This window comes from Carassius gibelio, chromosome A23, assembly GCF_023724105.1.
Source record: "Carassius gibelio isolate Cgi1373 ecotype wild population from Czech Republic chromosome A23, carGib1.2-hapl.c, whole genome shotgun sequence".
Lineage (NCBI taxonomy): Eukaryota > Metazoa > Chordata > Actinopteri > Cypriniformes > Cyprinidae > Carassius > Carassius gibelio.
In genome coordinates, this window is record NC_068393.1 from 7878929 (window position 1) to 7900276 (window position 21348).

The 21348-nt window shown below is 37.3% G+C and overlaps 1 protein-coding gene across 1 annotated transcript in view; it reads left to right on the top strand.

Annotated features, from left to right (window-relative positions):
- Positions 1-847: 847 nt before the first annotated feature.
- LOC127945044 (sterile alpha motif domain-containing protein 10) overlaps positions 848-21348 on the top strand; it is an 80003-nt gene continuing 59502 nt past the window's right edge. Inside the window, exon 1 of the mRNA XM_052541559.1 lies at positions 848-1067. Coding sequence (XP_052397519.1) covers positions 1055-1067 — 13 coding nt within the window. The 5' untranslated portion in view covers positions 848-1054. The remainder of the gene's footprint in view (positions 1068-21348) is intronic.

Here is a 21348-nt window from a genome sequence, read left to right on the forward strand (position 1 = left end):
TTGTAAAGCTTTAAGTGTAGTCAGCACTTCTTATTGTTTTAAACTGTTTAAATGACTTTTTTTTCCTGTATTGTTTCCCTTAAACCTCAACCATAAATGAAAATATGACATTAAAAAAATACAGTTCAAATTGATATATTTAAAATAAATTACAATTAATAGAAAAATGTGTTGTGAATAGAGGTTGAATTAAAAAAAAACAACATTATTGGTTGTTAATAACATGTTAACTGAAGTATACAAGGAAATGTACAGAATGATATTATTTTTGTTGTGTTCCACAAAAGAAATCTATAGCATTAGAACAACACAAAGGTGAGTCAATTAGGACAATTTGCATTTTTGAGTAAACTACAATATTATATTAAGCTAAAAACATGATATTTAACGGATAAGTTGTTCATTTATAATCTAGATAATCTAGAAAATTCTTTTTTTCACCTTGAAAGCTTCGCTACTCAGAGCCGGAGCTACTTTTCTCTGTATTTTCTGTACACGCTGTTGAATGACGTACACTTTTTTTTTTTTTAAGTATATTATTTAGTGTATTTGCATAATACACTTTGGAAGGAAGATAGATTTTTTTTTGTGCACTAAAATACAAAATACAGCTTCTTAAAAGTGTGTTTGTCAACAAACTCTTATGTTGCCACGCGCTATTCTGCGTTTGCCCCATATGTTCCACTCTCCCCTCGTGCACACGCTGGTTTAGATGTAGTTTAATCGACAGGAGTGTTTTATAGCACTGTCATTCATCACCAGGGCCACTTGTGTAATCAGTTCATCTCGCGCTGAGCGAGAGCGTTGAGCACTGGAGAGAAAGCAGAGGGAGGAGGAGTTTAAACTTGCCCGAGGGTTTGAGAGCCGAGTGACTGTCATCCCTCTCTCGGGTTCATATGTGGACGCGTGCGCTGATTTCTCCTGCTCAACAGCAGATCTGTGCGCTCGGAGGTGTCTTTCAGGAGCACCATCTCTCTTCTACCGGACCGGACACCCGTGACAATGGTAGACATCTACTAAAGCCATCACGGAGAGATACGCGTTTGTACCGACTATGGCTGTAGACGGTAAGCTCTCCGTGTTAAACCAGTTATTATGTGATTCATAGTGCAGCCACATGCGAACTATTTCGCGTTTATTTCCACGGTGACATGAGTTACAGTAGACAGACAATACTTATGATTTGTGCTGTTTACTGTGCTGTTTTTTTTTTTTTTTTGGTGTACTAATACCTACTTGTCTCTACTATGAATTTACTCTTTACATTACATTGTTAACACAATATTTACAGTACAATATATACAGTAACATTTATAATTTGAGGATATTTTATCCCATTTGCCAGAATTTTAACTTTTCTTTATCGTTAATTATATTACAAATGGTTCACAATTTTAAAAAGTGTAGCTACTATTCTTTAAACTATTATTTTACTGTAGTGTTTACTAATAGCCTATACTATGCAGTACTTCTATAAGAAAATTATTTTACTATAAATTATTATTATTATTTTTTTTTGCTGTATCCTGTGATGCTATTTATATTTATATTTTTGCACATCATGTTGACTTTGTGCTCAACCTGCTGAAGGGAACACCAGCTAGAGTTCATGGGTTTGTAGCTCGACATAAACATAAAGTCTACCTGACATCCTACATGATAAATGAAAACACACACACACATGTTTACAGTGATCTCAAGGGCTTTTATGTAATCGTAAGAAATATATGTTTTCCCTGCGGCCCAGGCAATTATATGTAATCATAGTATATCTGCAGTGCTCAGTGTGGTGCTGAAACGGACAGCAACATCTTGTCTCACTTTATCCTGACTTCTTCTTTTGTCCTTTTCCTAATTCTTTCTCATTTCACATGTCTGATAGTGTAGATTCAGTAACTTCAAAGAATATTTGACATAAAAACAAACATTTGCTGAAAATGTACTCATTCTCAGGCCATTCAAGATGAACACGTTTCTTCATCAGAACCGATTTGGAGTAAATGCTTTTCATCACTTTCTCACCGGTGGATCTTCTGCAGTGAATGGGTGCCGTCAGAATGAGAGTCCAAACAGCTGATAAAAACATCACAATAATCCACAAGTAACCCACACCACTCCAGTCCATCAGTTAATGTCTTGAGAAGTAAGTGTCTGTAAGAAATGAGTCCATAATCCATAATAATGCTTCCTTCAGTGAAAAAGTCCACTGACATATTTGTTTTGAACTGTTTTCGTTTGTAAACATATTTCTTTCCTGATTCACGTGAGACTGGAGGAGGCAATGTTATGGATAGCATATTTGTATTTTAACCAGAAGCAACGTTTTTATGTTATATAATAATTTGTTGGCTTCCCACATCGTTATTTGATTGACTGGAGTGGTGTGAATTAGTTGTGGATTATTGTGATGTTTTCATCAGCTGTTTGGACTCTCATTCTGATGGCACCCTTTAACTGCAGAGCATCCAATGATGAACAAATTTCTCTAACTCATCTACATCTTAGATGGAAAAGATTGTTTGCTTTGCACATATTTGTCCTATTGCACAAATATTGCCATATCATTCTCCTGTTACATTACAGTACAGTTATTGCTTGGCAAGGTTAGCACTGAATAGCACTGGTTTCTGATTCACATAAAGCATGTTTGTGTCACTGCTCATATAAAGCTTTATCAAATCTGGAGAGGCACAGATGTTGGGTTAACCCTCTCTTTCCCTGTTTAACATCCGACAACCCTGAACCAATCCCAGCATGCAGCAGCAAGACTGGGTTGTTTTCTTGGTACCTAAGGGACCACCAGTGCATTAAGTGCATGGACGCATGTGTGTCACTCATTCATTCATGCATATAGTTGGATTAGAAATGCTACACTCATAAGCTCAACTCACGGATTCTAACCACACACGTCTTAACAAAAATGAATTTCATTAATTTGGCCATTTCGCTTCATATGTCTTAGCAGACATTTTTGCTTCTTTTTTATTGGAAAAAAATATTGTGCCGTATATTTTACTCCATAAAAATAAAGAATTAATAAATAAATAAATAAATAAACAAAGCAAGCATAACTTTCACATTTATATTCTTCTTTTAACTCAACTGCTGATAGATGAACAGCTTTCCCATTTGGTTTATTATACTTTTGACTTGGTCCTTCATCTGAATGCATATATAATGGAAGGTTTGTGAGAAAAGGCTCCAAAATATATATATTTACCTTACATTTACATTTATTCATTTAGCAGATGCTTTTATCCAAAGCGACTTACAGATGAAGACAGTGGAAGCAATCAAAAACAACAAAAAGAGCAATGATATATAAGTGCTATAACAAGTCTCAGTTAGGTTAACACAGTACACGTAGCATGGGATTTTAAATAATATAATAAATAAAAAGAAAACAGAATAAAAAAAAAAAAAATATATATATATATATATATATATATATATATATATATATATATATATATATATATATATATATATATGTATATATATATGTATATATAGACGTCATAGGTGGGTGACATCAGAGACCAGGAAGCATAAAAGCACGAGCGGCGTAGCCGGTAGCCAGCCTTATGTTTTCAGCAAGCTCTCTGTGTGTGTGTCAGTTGCTATCTGTTTGTGAGTCTTATTTAGTGTCGTTTGTCCACTGATAAACTCTATTGTCATAGCTTAAATCAAGAGAGGTTCTGGGTGAGAGCAGGCAGTGTTCAGGCTATGTGTTTTCCCTGCCAGCAAAAAGAAAAAAAGAAAAAAAAGTGTTGTCTGCTTGAGAGTGAAGCGTGCAGTGTCAGCTCTCGAGGGAGTTGACAGCTGCGATGCGAGCATTTTGGTTCACTCTCGTAAGGCTCTCTTTGAGGAGGGAGCCTTCATTGGTGTTTCTTGCGGTGCCAGCCCCGCTTTCGCCAAGGCGGAGTGCTGGTTGTGCTCACGGGTTTCGCTTTCAGATCCGCTGGAAGGAACTTAGAATGTAGAAGTCTCTATCTTCTTCCTTAACCACCAGATCCGGCGCCCGCTCTCTCGGGGGTTCGGGAGCGTAGGTTTGCGGTACTCTCTCCACGGTGAGAGGGCACGACGCACTACCTTTCTTTCTCTGAGGAGTTTGATGTGGAAGTTGTCGATGAGCTCGCCAGTTGCACAAGCATCAGTTCCTACAGCCGGTACTTCACTGTTCTGAGGAAGGATGAGGTGTTGTGTCCTTTTTAAGATCTGTGCTTTTTGAATCGCTCAGTCAGGGGACTGAAGTTCAGCACACTTGCACAGGCCAAGTCTGAGGACTGGTGTGACACGATCTATCAAAAGGATGCACTTATCTCCATCCTTCTTCATCGGAAGTTCCTGAGATTTGCTTTTGGGGGCAAAAGCCTACCAATACGGATCTCCCTCTGGTCTTGCTCTCTCACCCAACACTTTCCCGACTCAACCACATTAATGATTGGTTGATATTAGCTGAATGCACCTGCTTGGATAGAGTCGATTCTCACTGCAGTCATGAGAGTGAGAGAAGGCCGGTCACTCACTGTCAAGCAGTCTCGGAAATTGCTGGGTCTGATGGCAGCTGCATCCAACGGGAATGCTATTGGCCTGCTGTACATGAGACCCCTACGGTGGTGGCTCAAGACCAAGGGGTTCTCCCCAAGGGGAAACCCACTCCGCATGCTAAAGGTCATGCGCCGGTGCCTATATGCCTTAAACATGTGGAGAAAACCTTGGTTCTTGTCTCAGGGCCCGGTGCTGTGAGCTCCTTGTCCCCAGGTATTCTAAAAACAGATGCATCCCTCACCGGCTGGGGTGCGGTCATGAGTGGCCACCCTGCCCGCGCTCTGGGGAGTGGCCACCATGCGACATGGCATATCATCTGCCCTAGGATCCTGGCTGGCTTTGAGCACTACATTACTTTCTCCCAGACCTAAGAGGTCACCATGTGTTGCTGCGCACCGACAACACAGCAGTGGTCTCTTACATCAACCCCCAAGGAGTTATGCGCTCACACCGTCTATACAAACTAGCGTACCAGAGCCTTGTGTGGTCCCAGGGTAAACTCCTCTCGTGGAGAGCAGGCCACATTCCTGGGCATCTTAATAAGGGAGCAGACATCCTGTTGAGGCAGGGGCCAAGGCCCGGGGAATGGCGGCTTCACACTGAGGTGATGAAGCATAGTTGGAGATGTTGGCCTGACACGGGTGGATCTGTTTGCGACTGGAGAGACATTGCACTGTCCCCTCTGGCTTCCTGTGACTCATCCAGCTCCACTGGGCTGGAAGTCATAGTACAGATGTGGCCAAGGCTTCATCCGTACGTTTTTCCCCCAATTGCTCTGCTCCTGGGAGTTCTGGAGAGGGTGCGTTGGGACGGAGTGCGGCTGCTGTTAGTAGCCCCGTTATGGCCGAGCCGGGTATGGTTTCCGGGGCCTGATTTCTCTTTTTGATGGCACTCCATGGTAGGTTCCCTTCCCTTGCAGGGTTGACCCACTCCACCTTGAAGGTCTTCATGGTGACCATGGTGGCCTACCGCGCCCCTCTTATTGGGCAGTCAGTGGGCAGAAACCTTCTGATTACATGTTTCCTCCATGGTGCACTGAGGCTGAGGCCTCCAGCCAGAAGAAGCTTATGCTAAGCGTTGATCAGGATGCTATCCTAAGCCTCAAGTCCTCTGATCTCCCCTCTCTTCGGGGTCAAGACCCACTCCTTCTGAAGTTGGCCATTGGACGGGTTGTCCCCGATTACTCTCAGGCTCCTGTCTCGTTCTCTTGCTTTAGCTGTGCTCTTCCACACAGGTTTGAAAGTCTGGCGGCGTAGGCATTCTCGTTCCCCAAAGCGTCATCGACGCAGATCAAGTTCCTGAAGAGGAACGTCTAAGGTTAAGTATGTAACCCTGGTTCCTTGAAGGAACGAGACGCTGCGTTGCAGTGCCACACTTCCGGCATCTCTGGCTGGCGCTTGCTTCATCCTTTGAGGCTGGCTGCCGGCTATGCCGCTCGTGCTTTTATGCTTCCTGGTCTCTGATGTCACCTGCCTATGACATCTCGCCCATCCATTGGACTGATTACACACGTTATTCAGAGATGTCACGCTGGAGGCGTTCCCAAAGCATCATCAAAGCAGCCTCTCATTCCTTGGAGGAACCAGGGTTACATGCGTAACCTTAGACGTTTTCATTTCACAAAATCTTTTACTTCACAGTTTTTAAACTTTTTTCTTGAAATTTATTTTAATTTTAAAAAAAGTAGAGTTGCAGAATATAAAGTCAGAATTGTAATATGTAATTTTTTTTCTTAGGAGAATTTTGAGATAAAAAGTAGCAATTACCTTTTGATTTTTTTAACTCAGTGGAGACAAAAAAACACACACACAGAACCATAACTGCGAAATGGAAACTCAGAATTGTGAGACATAAACTCAGAATTACAAGAATTTTTGTTTTTAATTCAGATTTTATATCTCAAAATTCAAAAAATTGCAGTTACACAGTTACCAAAATTTTATTTAACTACCTCTTCTTCTTTTTCTTTTTTTCTTTATTCAGAATTAAGTCAAGTTATTATGGCCCTGCTCCATACTTTCCTTTTAAGTGAAATGCACAATTTCTGTTTAAGTAAGTCTAATTATTGTCTGTGTTAATCGACAGTATGTCACAGTTGCTTGATGAAAGAGCTTAACTAGAACTGAACCCGGAACATTCCTTTAACAGTGCTCCTAAATCTGTTCCTTTAAGAGCTTTTGTCCTAAAGCCTCTTGATCTTGTTTGTACTCAGTGAGCACATGACCGAAGTTATGTCCCTTTGAACTGATTCTAACATTAACAATAAAAGAAGAAAAGGCTTTTTCTCATGTTTGTTTAGGATGGGCTCTTAACAGCTATTTGGTGTCCTGCCCTAAAGTTGGCTTTGGAGAGCTTTTGAAATGGGATCCTGCCTCAAATGGTGTGGAGTGTGGGGGTTTGTGTCACTTGTGTCCTCACAGGCTTTGTAACCACCTTAAACCATCCATCCCTTTATCCCCCAATCCTTTGGTATCCTTATATCTTTTAGAAGCAGACAAAGGTTTTTGCTAAAATGAATTTTGTGTGTGTTTGGATTTTTGTGGATTTTTGATCTGTGTGTGTGAGTTTTCATTATGTTTTTGTGCTGTTGTGTGCATGTTTGGATTTCAAGTCTCGTTCCGTTGGCCTGTTGTTGGTCTTAATATCCTCTAACGGTGTCACTGTGGTTCACACAGCATCTGTGCTGACATCAGGGGAAGAGAAAGTAAATAAGATTTGCCTGCTTTTTTTCTTGCTGTGATTCCGTTCGTAAATGAAAAGACGTTCTGTCCATGCATCAGTGTAGATGGATATTTTTGTGTCCGACTTTGATCTGGTTAGACAGTTCACCATCAGGTGCATTCACACCCATTCTAGTCAAAAATAACAAAGGAATGCGTACAGGATTGACAGAATATCTATAACAATTTGGAACCAGAATCTCATGGAGTCAAATAGGAATCTTTTAGGAATGACTATATGAAAAATGTATGCAGTGCCACGTGGCTGATAGGGTGTTCTGGGTGATTGTTTGGGAGTTGCCTTGTGGTGCTCAAGGGTGTTGTTAGGTGCTATGTTCAGTGGTTGTTAGGGGATTGCAGGCAGGAAGTTGCTGGGATGGGAGGTTGCTTACTGGTTCAAGTTAAAGGAGCCTTTCACGTCTCTATTAAATTAAAGTGCGTTTCTATCTTCTATGTAAATGTGTTTTTTAAACATCTCCTGCCATTCTCAAATTGTAAGTCTGGTTGCTTAAAAAAGCAAAGAAATGTTAGTAGCACAATCAGAACAGGTCGAATTTAATACTTTTAAGTTGGAAATTTGTTCCAATCCCTAATGTAATAAATAATCATTAACAGACAACAATTATAAATATAAATTAACTGTGCCAAAACCTCTGTTTGATCTTTTTAAAATGATACAGTTATGGTGAAACCTCAAGATCCAGTTTACAGCTTGCTGATGCCTTTCTCATTCTAATCAGCAAGACTGTATAGATCCTATAATATCACATGCTTCATCCACATGCTGCCTCGTTATGGGTCAGCGCTACACTTCTGAGATTCCCTCTGAATAAAAGTGGGATTGAGGGGGATGGGGTTTATTAGATGTGTCAAATAAACACTCACTCATCAATCCCTGTGGACTTTAAACAGATTGATCATGCGTTGAAACCCGGGAGGGAATCAATTTGGCCTAAATCAACAAGCATCTTTGTGAAAATGGACTGAGAGTAGGAAAGAGGCAGAGAGATGGCTGAAGAATTGAGAAGAAAGGTCCATTTAATTTGTTGGGAGGACTGATGGCAGGGTCGACCCGTGAGCTACGGATAATTTCTCTTGTGGAGGACAGAGCTTTACACCCTCAACATCCCGAGCGTTCTCATATTCGTTCTCCCCCCAGCGTTATCTAATTTCTTCAGTACTGTGGTCACTCTTCTTTCTTTTTTTTAAACGGCCAGTCTGTCAGCTCTTCTCATTCTGTTGTATTAGCAAAAGCACAGGCCGTGTCCAATATCTCGCCGTTAATTAGTGCTCCACGAAGAAAAGAAATGCATGATTGGGAAAGATAAAGGACGAAAGAGGTGAAGGATGTTAAAGAAAGATACAGAGAGAGAGAGAAATGGAGAAGAGATATTAGAAAGTGCTGAGAGGGTTTTGTTAATTAGCGATAATGCATTTGGTTTGAATTTGATGGAAATTGTTGGTCACGTGTATGCTAGTTAGTAATTGCTTTGGTTCAAGCAGTGGTTCACAAACAGGCGGCCGCAGGATACTTAATCCTATATTTAAATTAATAAATTAATATTAATGTGTTAAGATAATCAAACTTGAAATTAATTTAAAATGCTAAAAAGAAAACCATATAATCAAAATGCTAATTGAAAATATATATATATATATATTTTTTTTTTTTTTACTTTTTGATGTCAAATATGATCTCATTCTTAGGGACCCTTCAGTGTGTGAAGAAAATCTTAATTTTATTATAAAATAATAACACCAATATTAGTAATATTTAAAATTAAAGATGTGTCTAAAGATAATTATATATACAATCATAAGTTTACGTACCCCTTGCAGAAAATGCAAATCATAAATCATTTTCACAAAATAAGGGGGGTTACAAAAATGTTTACATCATCCAGCTATTAAACCATGGAACTATTCTAATAATGAAATTGGCGTGGCATGGTTGTTGGTGCCAGACGGGCCGGTCTGAGTATTTCACAATCTGCTCAGTTACTGGGATATTCATGCACAACCATTTCTAGGGTTTACAAAAAATGGTGTGAAAAGGAAAACACATCCAGCATGCGACAGTCCTGTGGGTGAAAATGCCTTGTTGATGCTAGAGGTCAGAGGATTATTCTTTAATCGTGAACTGTTCGCCACCATTCATTATGTGTGATGGAGCTTTCTGATTGGTCAGTGGTCTTGCAGAAGGCACTATGCAGATAGCATGCAGCTCCTGCTGGCAAAAAGCAATTACACAATTACACTTATTTTTAACATCTGTATTATCAGTCTCGCCCAGCTCTACTCCAGCTAATGGATGCATTATGAACCGAGGGCTCAGTGGATCGCAGCATCTTTTTTTAATTCTTGTGTGTGCTTCTGTGCGTGATGAACAGCTCTACACATTTTACCCTTTCTCTCAAAATAACACACATGGGTCATATCTCTGACTCGAAGTCTGTCTCTTCTCCTTTCTCTCACATCAGCTTCCTTTTTCTGACCTGCTTTGACCATCTGGTCATCCACACAAACACAGACCTCAGTTGGGAGGGGTGTAGGTGTGGAAAAAAAAGTTATTAAAAAGTTGGAGGTTTACCCCACAGTTTATTCGATTTTATCTTCTGCTTTGCCTTTATTGTTGTACTGTGCACTGATTTTACCAGCATGGTTCTTTAATATGTACTGAAATAAAGGACAGAAAATCCTGGTCTTGTTGCCTCTAGAGGAAATATTGCTCTATAGAGGAAATCTTTTTCAGTGATTTAAAGAAGTAAACTTATTTTGATGTGTTGCCAAACATACTTGATTATAATTAAACATCAGTGGGTCAAGTCAACTTCAGGTAATTGCATTTAATATGAATCAAACCATAATACATTTTAATTTAATTGCAATTAACATGCAGTTAAGTGATTCAGAACTGTTAAACAGAGACCATTAAACCAGTGGCGTAGCAATATGGGTGGGCCCAGAGAAAATTGGGTGGGTCTAGGGGTGTGGGATATGATGATTTTTGAAAATAAAAATGTCTCTACGAACTGCTTTTGGAGAATTATCGTAGTATCGTGCTATTAGTAGTTGCGGTTCTGACGCCTCAGCGCTCACACACTAAAAGCGTGTCAAATAGCTAATTACTAAACTAAGTTACTGTATGTATTGCATCTGATTGCGCAAATACTGTCAAAAACACACATGGTTTAAATAAAAACACAGTTGCTAATGTCTAAAGTGACAGTAAAAGGGACAGTACTAAACATGCTGCCACTTGTCATTAAAGGGATAGTTCACCCAAAAATTATAATTATGTCATTATTTTCTCACTTACACATTGTCCCAAACCTGTAGTACTTTATTTATTGTCCTAAACACAAAATAAGATATTTTGATTAAGCAAACAGTAGCTGGTTCTCATTGAATTTAATAATATAACAATGGTATAATAATGTAAATGATGGTATAAAAATAAAAGACTATGACAGAATTGACAGGCAGATGACAGAATTTCCATTTTTGGTTGTGCTTTTCTTTTAATGTTAATAAAACAACAAAACACAAAGAGAAAAATCACTCACTGCTCTTCACTGAAGAACTTTAATACAGTTGCTTTCATAAGAATCAATGTACAACTGATGTATGTAATGTATATATAGTTTTCACTTTTTATATTTGTATATTAAATACTGCTAAATACACCTACTGTGCCTGAAAAATAAAGAACTGTTTGTTTTATTCGTATTATGTTATATTTGTAATGTGTATCTTTGTTCTTATTTTTTAATAACAAAGATAAAATAATGACAAAGAGTTTCATCTTCGCTCATTTTGGCCTAAATGTCTGCCATTCTTTGTTACTTTGAAAGGCTTTGTTTTTATTATAGAGAAATTTGTGATTTTCTTTATGATTCTGGGTAATTCTTGCTGGGTTATTCTCATAATTTCACTTTTGCTTAGCAAAGCAATCATGGATTAATAAACAATGAAGAATTAAGGTTATTTAGACTGTTAAAAATATTTTTAATGCCATCTGACATTCAAAAATTTGTACCAATGACAAACAACATGGAATTTTCCCTTTTTTTGTTTCCAGCAAATGCTAAATAAATAAATAAAATTAAAATCACAGAAATACAGTTGCAATTAATAAGAAAATTATTTCTGAATGACCTGTGTCTAGCTGTTTAACTATTACATTTTGACATTTTTAGCTATTTAAATACACAGTGAAATGACATTGACAATTAACATTCTTTAAATTTGAATGTAAAATCATTTAAAGATGTCCTTAAATTTATATCAAGTATATAAAGACTCCAATGTAGGTAGTAGATGTGCACTGCTTAGGGTAGTTCAACATATAGTTCACTCAAAAATGAAAATTCCTGTCATTTATTACTCAACTTCATGTCGTTACAAACCCGTAAGACCTTCCTTCATCTTCAGAACACAAGTTAAGATATTTTCGATGATATTCGAGAGCTTTCAGACCAGGGTGAATAAAAAGCAACAATTTTCATTTTTGGGTGTATTATTGTCAAACACTTAAGATTTGAGGCAAAGATCTACACCTGAGAGTAGTGTGCTCTGCTATAGAGCCTGTCTATGGAAGGACAATTTTCAAAAGGAATTGCAATTATAATTTCAATTGCGTTTTCCACATGTGACAAATTGTGACAAAATCCAAACACAATTGCAAATCTTGAACAAAAACACTGTTTCAAAAACCCTGAACAAAAATTACTGTTTCCGTTTTCATGAATGCACAGGGACTGCCAAATTTCAAATGGAAAAGCAAAGTCCGTTTGCAGCTGTATTTTCCATGTATTATGATTAATAAGCCTGTCATATTGATCAAATACTGCATCATAGCATCTTTACAGTATTAAATAGGAAAATAGTGTGTAATAATGCGAAGGGATAACAGTAAACACTCAGTTTTCAGTTAAAGTCAGTTCATCATTGATTCAGTGATGTATCGTCCCTCTGTGCAATCAAGTCAATGATATCGCTTGATCTTAATGGTCCCCAACTAAGGAAAACCAAGGAACCGAAACTCCATCGGTGACGGAATGGAGAAAAAAACCTTGGGAGAAACCAGACTCAGTTGGGGGTCAGTTCTCCTCTGACCTACGGAAGTTCTAAGCGGCCATACATTATAATATTTTTTCTTCTTGTTTTCTCGTTATAACGACTTAATTTTCTCGTTATCTCGACATAACGAAGTTCGTTTTCTCGTTATAACGACTTCATTTTCTCGTTTTCTCGACATAACGAAGTTCGTTTTCTCGACATAACGAAGTTCGTTTTCTCGTTATAACGAATTAATTTTCTCTAAGAAGTTACAAAACTGTGCCAGCAGGTGGCACTATAGACCTGAATATAACTGAAGGGGTGTTGTACACCATCCACTTTACTATACGCGGACCTTCCTCGTGATCGCTATAATTTGTGCAGTGTTCATTACTGACATTTAATTAATTAATAAATGTTAAATGCTTAAATCAATATGAATATTTTGTGTATTAAGTTCCTGCTAGATGCATGAGTTTCACCAACGCGTTCTGTGTCATAAAATAACTGCTTATCAAAACCAAGGTTGACATCACTGTATTCTGTTTATCTACAGTAGGACGGGATTTAACGATGTAGGCTGATGTGCTTCTTTTCCTTATTACTAATCTTTATTGTTAACCATATTGAGGAGAAATGTGATGTATATGTAAAATCCATAGGCTAATTTAATTCAGTTTTGTTCTATAATGTTGTAATCGTTTTTTTCTACACACACACACACACACACACACACTACACGTAGTCCTACACATGGACGCTCTTTTCAAACAGAAGCTTGTAACACACATGATATCTGCCACATCATATAATGACTACTACAAATTACAAATTATATATAATTTTATTTCAAATAAAGGGAAAATGAAAAGTGAGTTTAATCCAAGCAGCTCTAATTTCACAGTGTTGCCATTTAAAGTTAATTACAAAAACAAAGGGTTCTTGTACTGTCTCTGGAAAAATCAACAGTGATTGATCAGCCTTTATTTATATACAGTATTGTAGACGTTATTACCTAGGCGAAGCTAAATTTGCTGAAATATAGGCTACAGTAAGAGCGCCTGCATGACTGTCCATCAGATGCCTGTCAAAGTTGAGTTCATTACTATAGCAACAGTAAAACTGTCATGTCCTTATAACGAGAAAACAAAACTTTCGTTATGTCGAGATAAGGAGAAAAATAAGTCGTTATAACGAGAAAACGAACTTCGTTATGTCGAGATAACGAGAAAAATAAGTCGTTATAACGAGAAAACGAACTTCGTTATGTCGAGATAACGAGAAAATTAAGTCGTTATAACGAGAAAACAAAAAGGAAAAAAAAATATATAATGCATAGCCGCTTAGAACTTCCGTACTGACCAGACGAAACCAGTAGTTCAATTCCAGGCTGCAGCAAAGACAGATTGTGCAGAAGAATTATCTGTTTCCAGTGGTCTTGTCCTGGTGGTCCTCTGAGACAAGGTCTTTACAGGGGATCTGTATCTGGGGCTCTAGCTGTCCTGGTCTCCGCTGTCTTTCAGGGATGTAGAGGTCCTTTCTAGGTGCTGATCCACCATCTGATCTGGATACGTACTGTGCACTCAGGCACTGGGATTCGCTTGGTTGTCAAAATAAAAGTCCTATTCTGACACATCAGCCAAGCAGAAGAAAACTTATCAGCCAATAAATAATAAATGCGAAATATCGGGCATAAATAAAAAAGTGCAAATAAAAAATAAAAGCTTCATTAAAATACAATAAGAATAAGGAAAATAAGTATTTTCCAAGTGAATATGCAAAGATATAGTGAAAATAATTGTATTTAATGAAATCTGAATAAAATAATCGAGATCCAAGGATTTGACAAAGAGTTCGAGAAATGGTAGGACATTTATACACACAGAAATTATACCAAGAACCAGAGAAAATATTTTAACTAGTGATCAACCAGTCAGTGCCAATGTCGATATCTGTAGAACATGGTGACTGTTTAAAAATACAATTTATTAATGGCAATAAAGACATACACAAAATTCCAGAATTCATTTTTAAAATATATTTAAGTTAACTAAAAGTTTTGAAAACTGAAAATGTGAACTACATATATTTCAGTCAACCCCGAATGACCATATATTAGCAAGTTAATCAGCCTGACTAAAATATCGCTCTATCACTCATTTTAATATTGGGTGAGTTTCAAAATGTCATGAATGTCTATTTATGACAAAAATAAGGTTCCATCTTTCTTACCTGAGTTTTACTTTCTATTTTTTTTTTAGTTATATTTAAATAAGACAAACTACCACTCCTTACAGTACACTTCCATAATCACTGGGCATCAATAATGTTTCCTAGAGGTCACACATTATCTCTTTGACTCTAATATCTATGCTGTGACACACTGATGCTCTCTGCTGCTTAACTGAGTGTGTGTGTGTTTGTGAGGTACTAGTGTATCACTGACCTTTTAACATGTCTTGTTCTAGTAATCCACTCTGAAAGAGTCCAGACCAACTTATCTGTGATCAGAAAGGATTTGATGTATACTGGCATGTGTGTGAGAGAGAGAGTGAGGGAGGAAAGTGGGTAATACACTCTGGCAGGCCTTCTCAGCAGGAACAGTCCTCTTAGTTTTTGAACTCAAGCTGAAGCTTCAAAGTCACCCTCAGGATTTACCCCTCGCTGGCTCGAGACTGTTATTGAATTACATAATTCCCAGACCTAAAATAAGGACTGTTAAATATTAAATGCATTAAAGACATAAAAACCAGGGCTCCTTCTGAGATGGCAAACCAAAAAAGTTTAAAACCCTCTGAACCATTACATCTTGAATTTCCAGTGTGTGTGTCAGTCAAAATCAGTCTATCATACATATTTCTTGTGTGAAATATGATGTGGAAATATTAACTGTGGGGAACATCTGTGGCTTCCTTTATAAATTTGAATGGAAAAAATCACATGAAATGAATCTGGCACTGGCACAGTGTTTTTTTTTTTTTTTTTTTTTTGGCCAGTGGAGAGTTGTTTGACATTTTGAGATATCTGTCCATATACCTTATAATTCAATTTGACAGACTATGCAAATTACTTTAAGAATTAAAAAGTATGTGACTATGTTTTGATATTTAGTTTTTAGATCTTTTTCTATAGAATATGTTCCAGAACCAACTTTAGAACCTTCTCCAAGCAACACACGGTTGTGGTGTTTGGTTCCTGAATAAATCAGTGTTTTTGAACAAATCAGTTGAGTAAATGATTCAGTCACTCACTCGTAAATACATACACTTCTTTGTTCCTAGTGTGTTTGAATGAATCAGTTGAGTAAATCATTAAAATGACTCCCTCATAAAGAGTCACTTGTTTCTGTTTCTGTTTGAATAAATTGACTGAGTAAATGATTCAATGACTCACTAAGAAACACAGCCATTCATTTTGATCCTGATTGAATCCATGTGTTTGAATGAATCAGCTGAGTAATTATTCAATGACTCATTCATAAAGACAGTTTCTGGATCCCAGTTTCGCATACATATATCCCCTAAAAGTATGTAATCTTTTGTGAAGAAAAAGTACATAAATATGTTTTGGCAAGTTTGTCTACTCTTCTACTTTGTCATTGTAAAGTGGCCTGTCAATCATTTTTGTCACTGTTAATGTCCTCACATACAAACTACACATTTGATGTTTACTTAACAATACTTCCTATCATATTGAAGAGTAAAAAGTAGCACACTAATCTGCCAGTCACGTGTCTTTCATGCTGACAACTCTCCTCATGCTTTTGCATAATGATGCATTTAAACATTGATAACGTCTTTTTAAAAGTTTACAAAGTTGTCGCAGATTAAATAGATGTTTTTCATCAGGTTATTGATTAGTAAACATGCAAAACTCTTTATCTGAACTTCTCTAAGGCACGGTATCTGATTTGGATTAAAAATAATTTGTTATGCTGGTTTTAAGTCTTTTCACACGCCGATAGCAATTACTAAGTTAAGTTAAATTATATGTATTTGCTGACCTGACAATAAAGTTACTTACAATTATACAATTAAGATTAATTACTGATTAATTACTGATAATACATTAATGCTTATTTTGCACTCAAGCCTGGCTCAGACTACAGGAGGTTTTTAAAATCCTAACTGATTATGAAATCTGGTTGCAGCACACACATAAGGAGAATCTTCACAGATTTTCTTCCCTCAAATCCTAAACATACACACACCACAAGATTTGAAAATCGTGGTGCATTACACACACTTTAAGATATTATTAAGATTATCATGCCAGAGAGAGCCCCTCATGTGATCTCACAAAGCAGATCATCAATTGATGTTTCAGCAGCTCACCCTGCTTCCCAATGTATAAATAAAAGTGTCCCAAAGCATACGTAGTATGTTGATAAGAATATGCCAAAAGTCCACGGATGGTCTACTATTTCAGGAATGTTTTTGAATTGTGGATCCATACACAATTTAATGCTAATATTGCCTACAGTCAGGATGACCAGACATCCCGAAAAATTCGGGACAGTCCCGAAATCTAAAATGTTGTCCCGAATCCCGAATCTGGACCTAATTGTCCTGAAAATTTTACTAAAGCAAATTCTTGAGTAGTTATTGTCTGATAAACATTAAAAACTGTCTGCGGAGGTTGAGTCGTCCTGCAGCCCCCGCTGGCTGCTCATTGGCTGCAGCATCTTTTTTCTAAGTTCTAAAAAAATACCCTAGGTGGCTAGGCACGAATTTAGATATTCATTTATCGAATTAATCTATATACACAAATACAATATGACCTTTTTGTCCCCTTTTTGTTTTAAAGCTTGATGAAGAGAGCGCAAGTTCCTGCAGTTGCAAGGAGGACAGTGATGCACGCGTACAGGAGTGATTGACAGTTCGTGGCACTGTGTACAAAAAATACTCAGCTACACAATTATTTGGTTATTTTCGTTTAAGCTCATTATCGTTAGCATTACAGAAAGGTCTGATTTACGCACTGTTACAACAGTCATTGTTTTTTTATTTTTTTTTTATGACATTTGAGTTCATGATTTTAATGATGTTGTTTTTTGTGGCAGACTAAAGACTAATGACAGACTGTTGATATTTGAATAAAAATGTGTTTAGTTAAGGTTTGAAATTCATTATCTTTTATTAAAGGCTACGAAGTCTAATATAATAAGCCCCCCATCCCTTCACCCAAGACAAAATACAGAAATATGATGCAATTGTACTTACATGAATGGGGTCTTTTATCACAGGGACGGCTCCATGTTTTAATAGCAAATGATGTGCGAATAGCGAAAGAAATGCTCATATAAAAGGAATTCCGTTCTCGTCTACGTCATTAGATCCACGATCAATAAAAACCAGCCGAAACTTGTACCAACCCGGAAGATTTTCGGCACAGGAATTTTCAGTCGTTTTTCTAAATTGCTTTTTATAACTTTGGCCATGTTTAGCATGAGAATCCATCTATTTAACACTGTGAACAACTCTGAATACATGAAACACCTATATACCCCCCTTTAAACAAATACATGAAGAATGTAGTATAAGTAAGCATATTGGGATGCAGCATAATTTTACCATTTGTTAGCTAATATGAAAGTAACTTTCCACACTCACTCGGTACGCTCAAAACTGAAGCGATTTTACCCCAGAGCTTCTCTTTGTCCTTACTGTTGTGGTACATTTACACAGTTACACGTTACACAGACTATCGTGCAAAACTTCCACAAGCAGTTTCCTCCATGTCCACTATCAAATCGGCCTGTATGACGAGATGTTTTGCACATTGGCTATTTTTAAAAGCGCTGATGTAATCATTGTTGTATAAAATCCTAAATATCAAACATGTTTGATATGATCGGGGACTTCCCAATTTGTGTGCAAGCAGATCGGGAGGTGTGGGATTTGATCTGTAAACACCTCACACTACCAGATAATCTGTGCCGAACATTGGAAAAGATCGAGGTCCTCAACAAGATTTTTTTTTTCTCAGATTCTCAGGAGGGTAAAATCGGGCTAAACCCTAACCCTAACCCTAACTACCCTAAGTACACTAAAAAGCAAACATCAAAGGCAAACCTGCAGATTTAATGGCAGAGACGTATACTAGTATCTGGTATTAATAGTTAATAGTCAAAATGTAGGTACTAGCCTGGCTGTAGTGTGGAATAAATGCTAAAAATATTGGACTACTTTGCATATACCACAATATTTTGATTAAATATAGTATCTGTTTACAACATTTGCCAGTAGTAGCTTTGATTCCTTTCTTGAAAAATAGCATTGGCAGACAGATGGAGAGAGTGTTCATTCAGCACAAGAGTCTGTGGAGAGAATGTGAATGCATAAAGAGCGGCAGCTTTTATTCTCTTTTCTGTTCTGTGTCTAAATGGCCAGTGTTGGTTCCCCATGCCCAGACAGAACAAAACACAGACAGGTAAATGGCATAGCTTTCAGGCAGAGAGAGAGAGGGGAGGGGGGGGGGAGAGATGGAGCTGGGGAGAGTCTGATAACATGGCAATTAAAGCAAGAGAATCCAGTGATTGAAGAATAAAGCAACAATCAGAAAGACAGAGAGAGAGAGAGAGATTACACTTGCGCCTTTGAGGATTTGAGTGAGTTCACACCATTTACTAGTTCTCACATTGTTCCAATCCTGTATGACTTACTTTCATCAGTGTATCATAAAAGACGATACATTATTTAGAAAAAAAATTGGGGCCTGTAGACCTCTATATAAAAAAAAAAAAAAAAAAAAAAACCCTTTAAAAACATTGTCTTCTTCCGCTGTAAAGCAAGAAGAAGAAGAAGACGCCGCACGTGCCTCCTGCTGAAAACATGCTCAGGAGAGTTCTAACAGTTCGGACATTGTGTAAATCAGAGGTAAAAAAACTACATAAATACTGTTCAGCACAGACTGATTGTTTTGTGTCTTTACACATCAGTGTCTCGTCGTAATCCACTGGGTTTAATTTGGTTTTAGCCGTGATTCCCATCTACTTACATTATAAGACTGATAGACTGCAATGGTTTGAGTTAAAAATCTCAGTTTGTGTTCTACTGAAGAAACAAAGTCACCTAAATCTTGGATGCCCTGGGGGTAAGCAGAAAAACATCAAATTTTCTTTTTGGGTGAACTATCCTTTTACAATGCCCTAATAACCAATTAGCAATTGTATATTAACCCTATATTAACCATCAGACACATTTTAAGAGACATTTGAGGAGATGAAAAGAAAGCAGGAGAGAGGAGAAGCTAAAAGAGAGAGAGGAATGAATGTGAGAACCGCGGCTTGGCTTGTGTCTGTAATGTGTCTGTAATGTATCGTATCGTATCTGTAATGTATCACTTCTCTTACTGTATCACTTCATGGTACCAAGCAGGAAAATCTACTCTCAGACGTTTACATAGTTTATACAAACGTGCTATAAAAGTGTTTGAGAAACCTGACAGACATCATCGTCTTATAATTCAAAAACATAACTCTTAACTTAAACTTTGTAATATTTCACAATTGTAGTTTATTGTGTAAAATTGTGGATGATCTTGCACCTCCACCTTTAAAGATGTTTGTTTCATTGCGCAATGACAGCATAAGACAGACAAGAGCCTCGTTAAGAGGTGACTGTGAAGCGCATTTTAGAAAAACTGATTTTGGACTATCAGCTTTTTCTGTAAAAGCTGTTAACAATTGGAATAGTTTACCAACTGATATTAGACAGTGTACAAACTTTGTGCAGTTTAAATTACATTTGAAAATATTTTTAAAGGCAAGTCAGGTTTGTGATCATTGATTATACAAGGTAATGACTTTTGAATATGTAAAATAAATAATGAAAATATGGTGGAAAAAATTTCTCCCACTGTACAGAAAAAGTTTGCATTTTGTACGTATTTGCAAACGTGTGTGTGTGTGTGTGTGTGTGTGTGTTTGTGTGCACGTGCACAAGTTAAACTCACACTGATTTGTGCAGCAGCACCCACTGTGAGTATCTCAACTGAGGCGGACTGTTTGCACCTAGATGTCTGATCAGTAAGCAGATTGCAGTTCAGTAAACACACACACACACACAGCTGTGACTTGAGCTGGAAACATACATTGAGACGCCCCACTGTCTGTGTCAGAGTGTGTGTGTGATCCGCTGCACTCTGCTGTTCATTACTCTCACTCTCTGTCCTCACTTCTGTTTGTCCATTATTACTATTCTCTCTCTCTCTGGTGAACAGAGGTGACTCTCTCCTCCTCTCAGTTGTTTGTTGGTTTTTTCATTGTTTCTTTCTTTCTTTCTTCTTTAAATTTTTGTTACTTCTTTCTTTTGTTCATTTCTTCCTTGTTTCCCTCTGTTCCCTTCAGTCTGTTCTTTCCTTCATTCTCTATCTGGTCCATCCCATCCTTTCTTTCTTTTAACCTTCCTTCCTTCCTTGCATTTCCTTCATACTGTATGTTTCTTTCTTCCCTTTTCCCTTCCATTTTTTTGTTCCCTTGTTTCATTCAACCATTTGTTTGCTTGGTTCATCATTGATTACTTCATCCTTCCTACATTTCTTACTTTCTTCATTCTGTAAATTCCATTTCTCTTTCTTTCCATTAATCCTGGATGAAACAATCAATAATAAATAAATTCCTCACAGTTTTTATTATTGATTGTTCACCGTTTTACATTTTAATTATCATTAAAAATGTATTCGATTACCATGATTTGAACAATTGAGGATTAATAAACACTGTCCAGCATAAAGCAGAGTTTTAGTCTCACGTGTGCAGAGAGAGCAGAGCAGTTTAGTGTGAAGGGTGGGAGGTTTTAAAAGAAAGCTAAGGGGGTTATACCAAAGACTATATATAGGGACTATTAATATATGAATTGATTAATTATATAAATGTACCTCTGACAGTTTTCGAAACATTTGATGGCCATTTTGTTTTCATCTTCACTCAATGTAATACCTAATAAAGTAGTGTTCTTATAGCAATGCTTTGTCCATGGAGGTTACGGGACACAGCTCCAATTCTGCTGTTCCA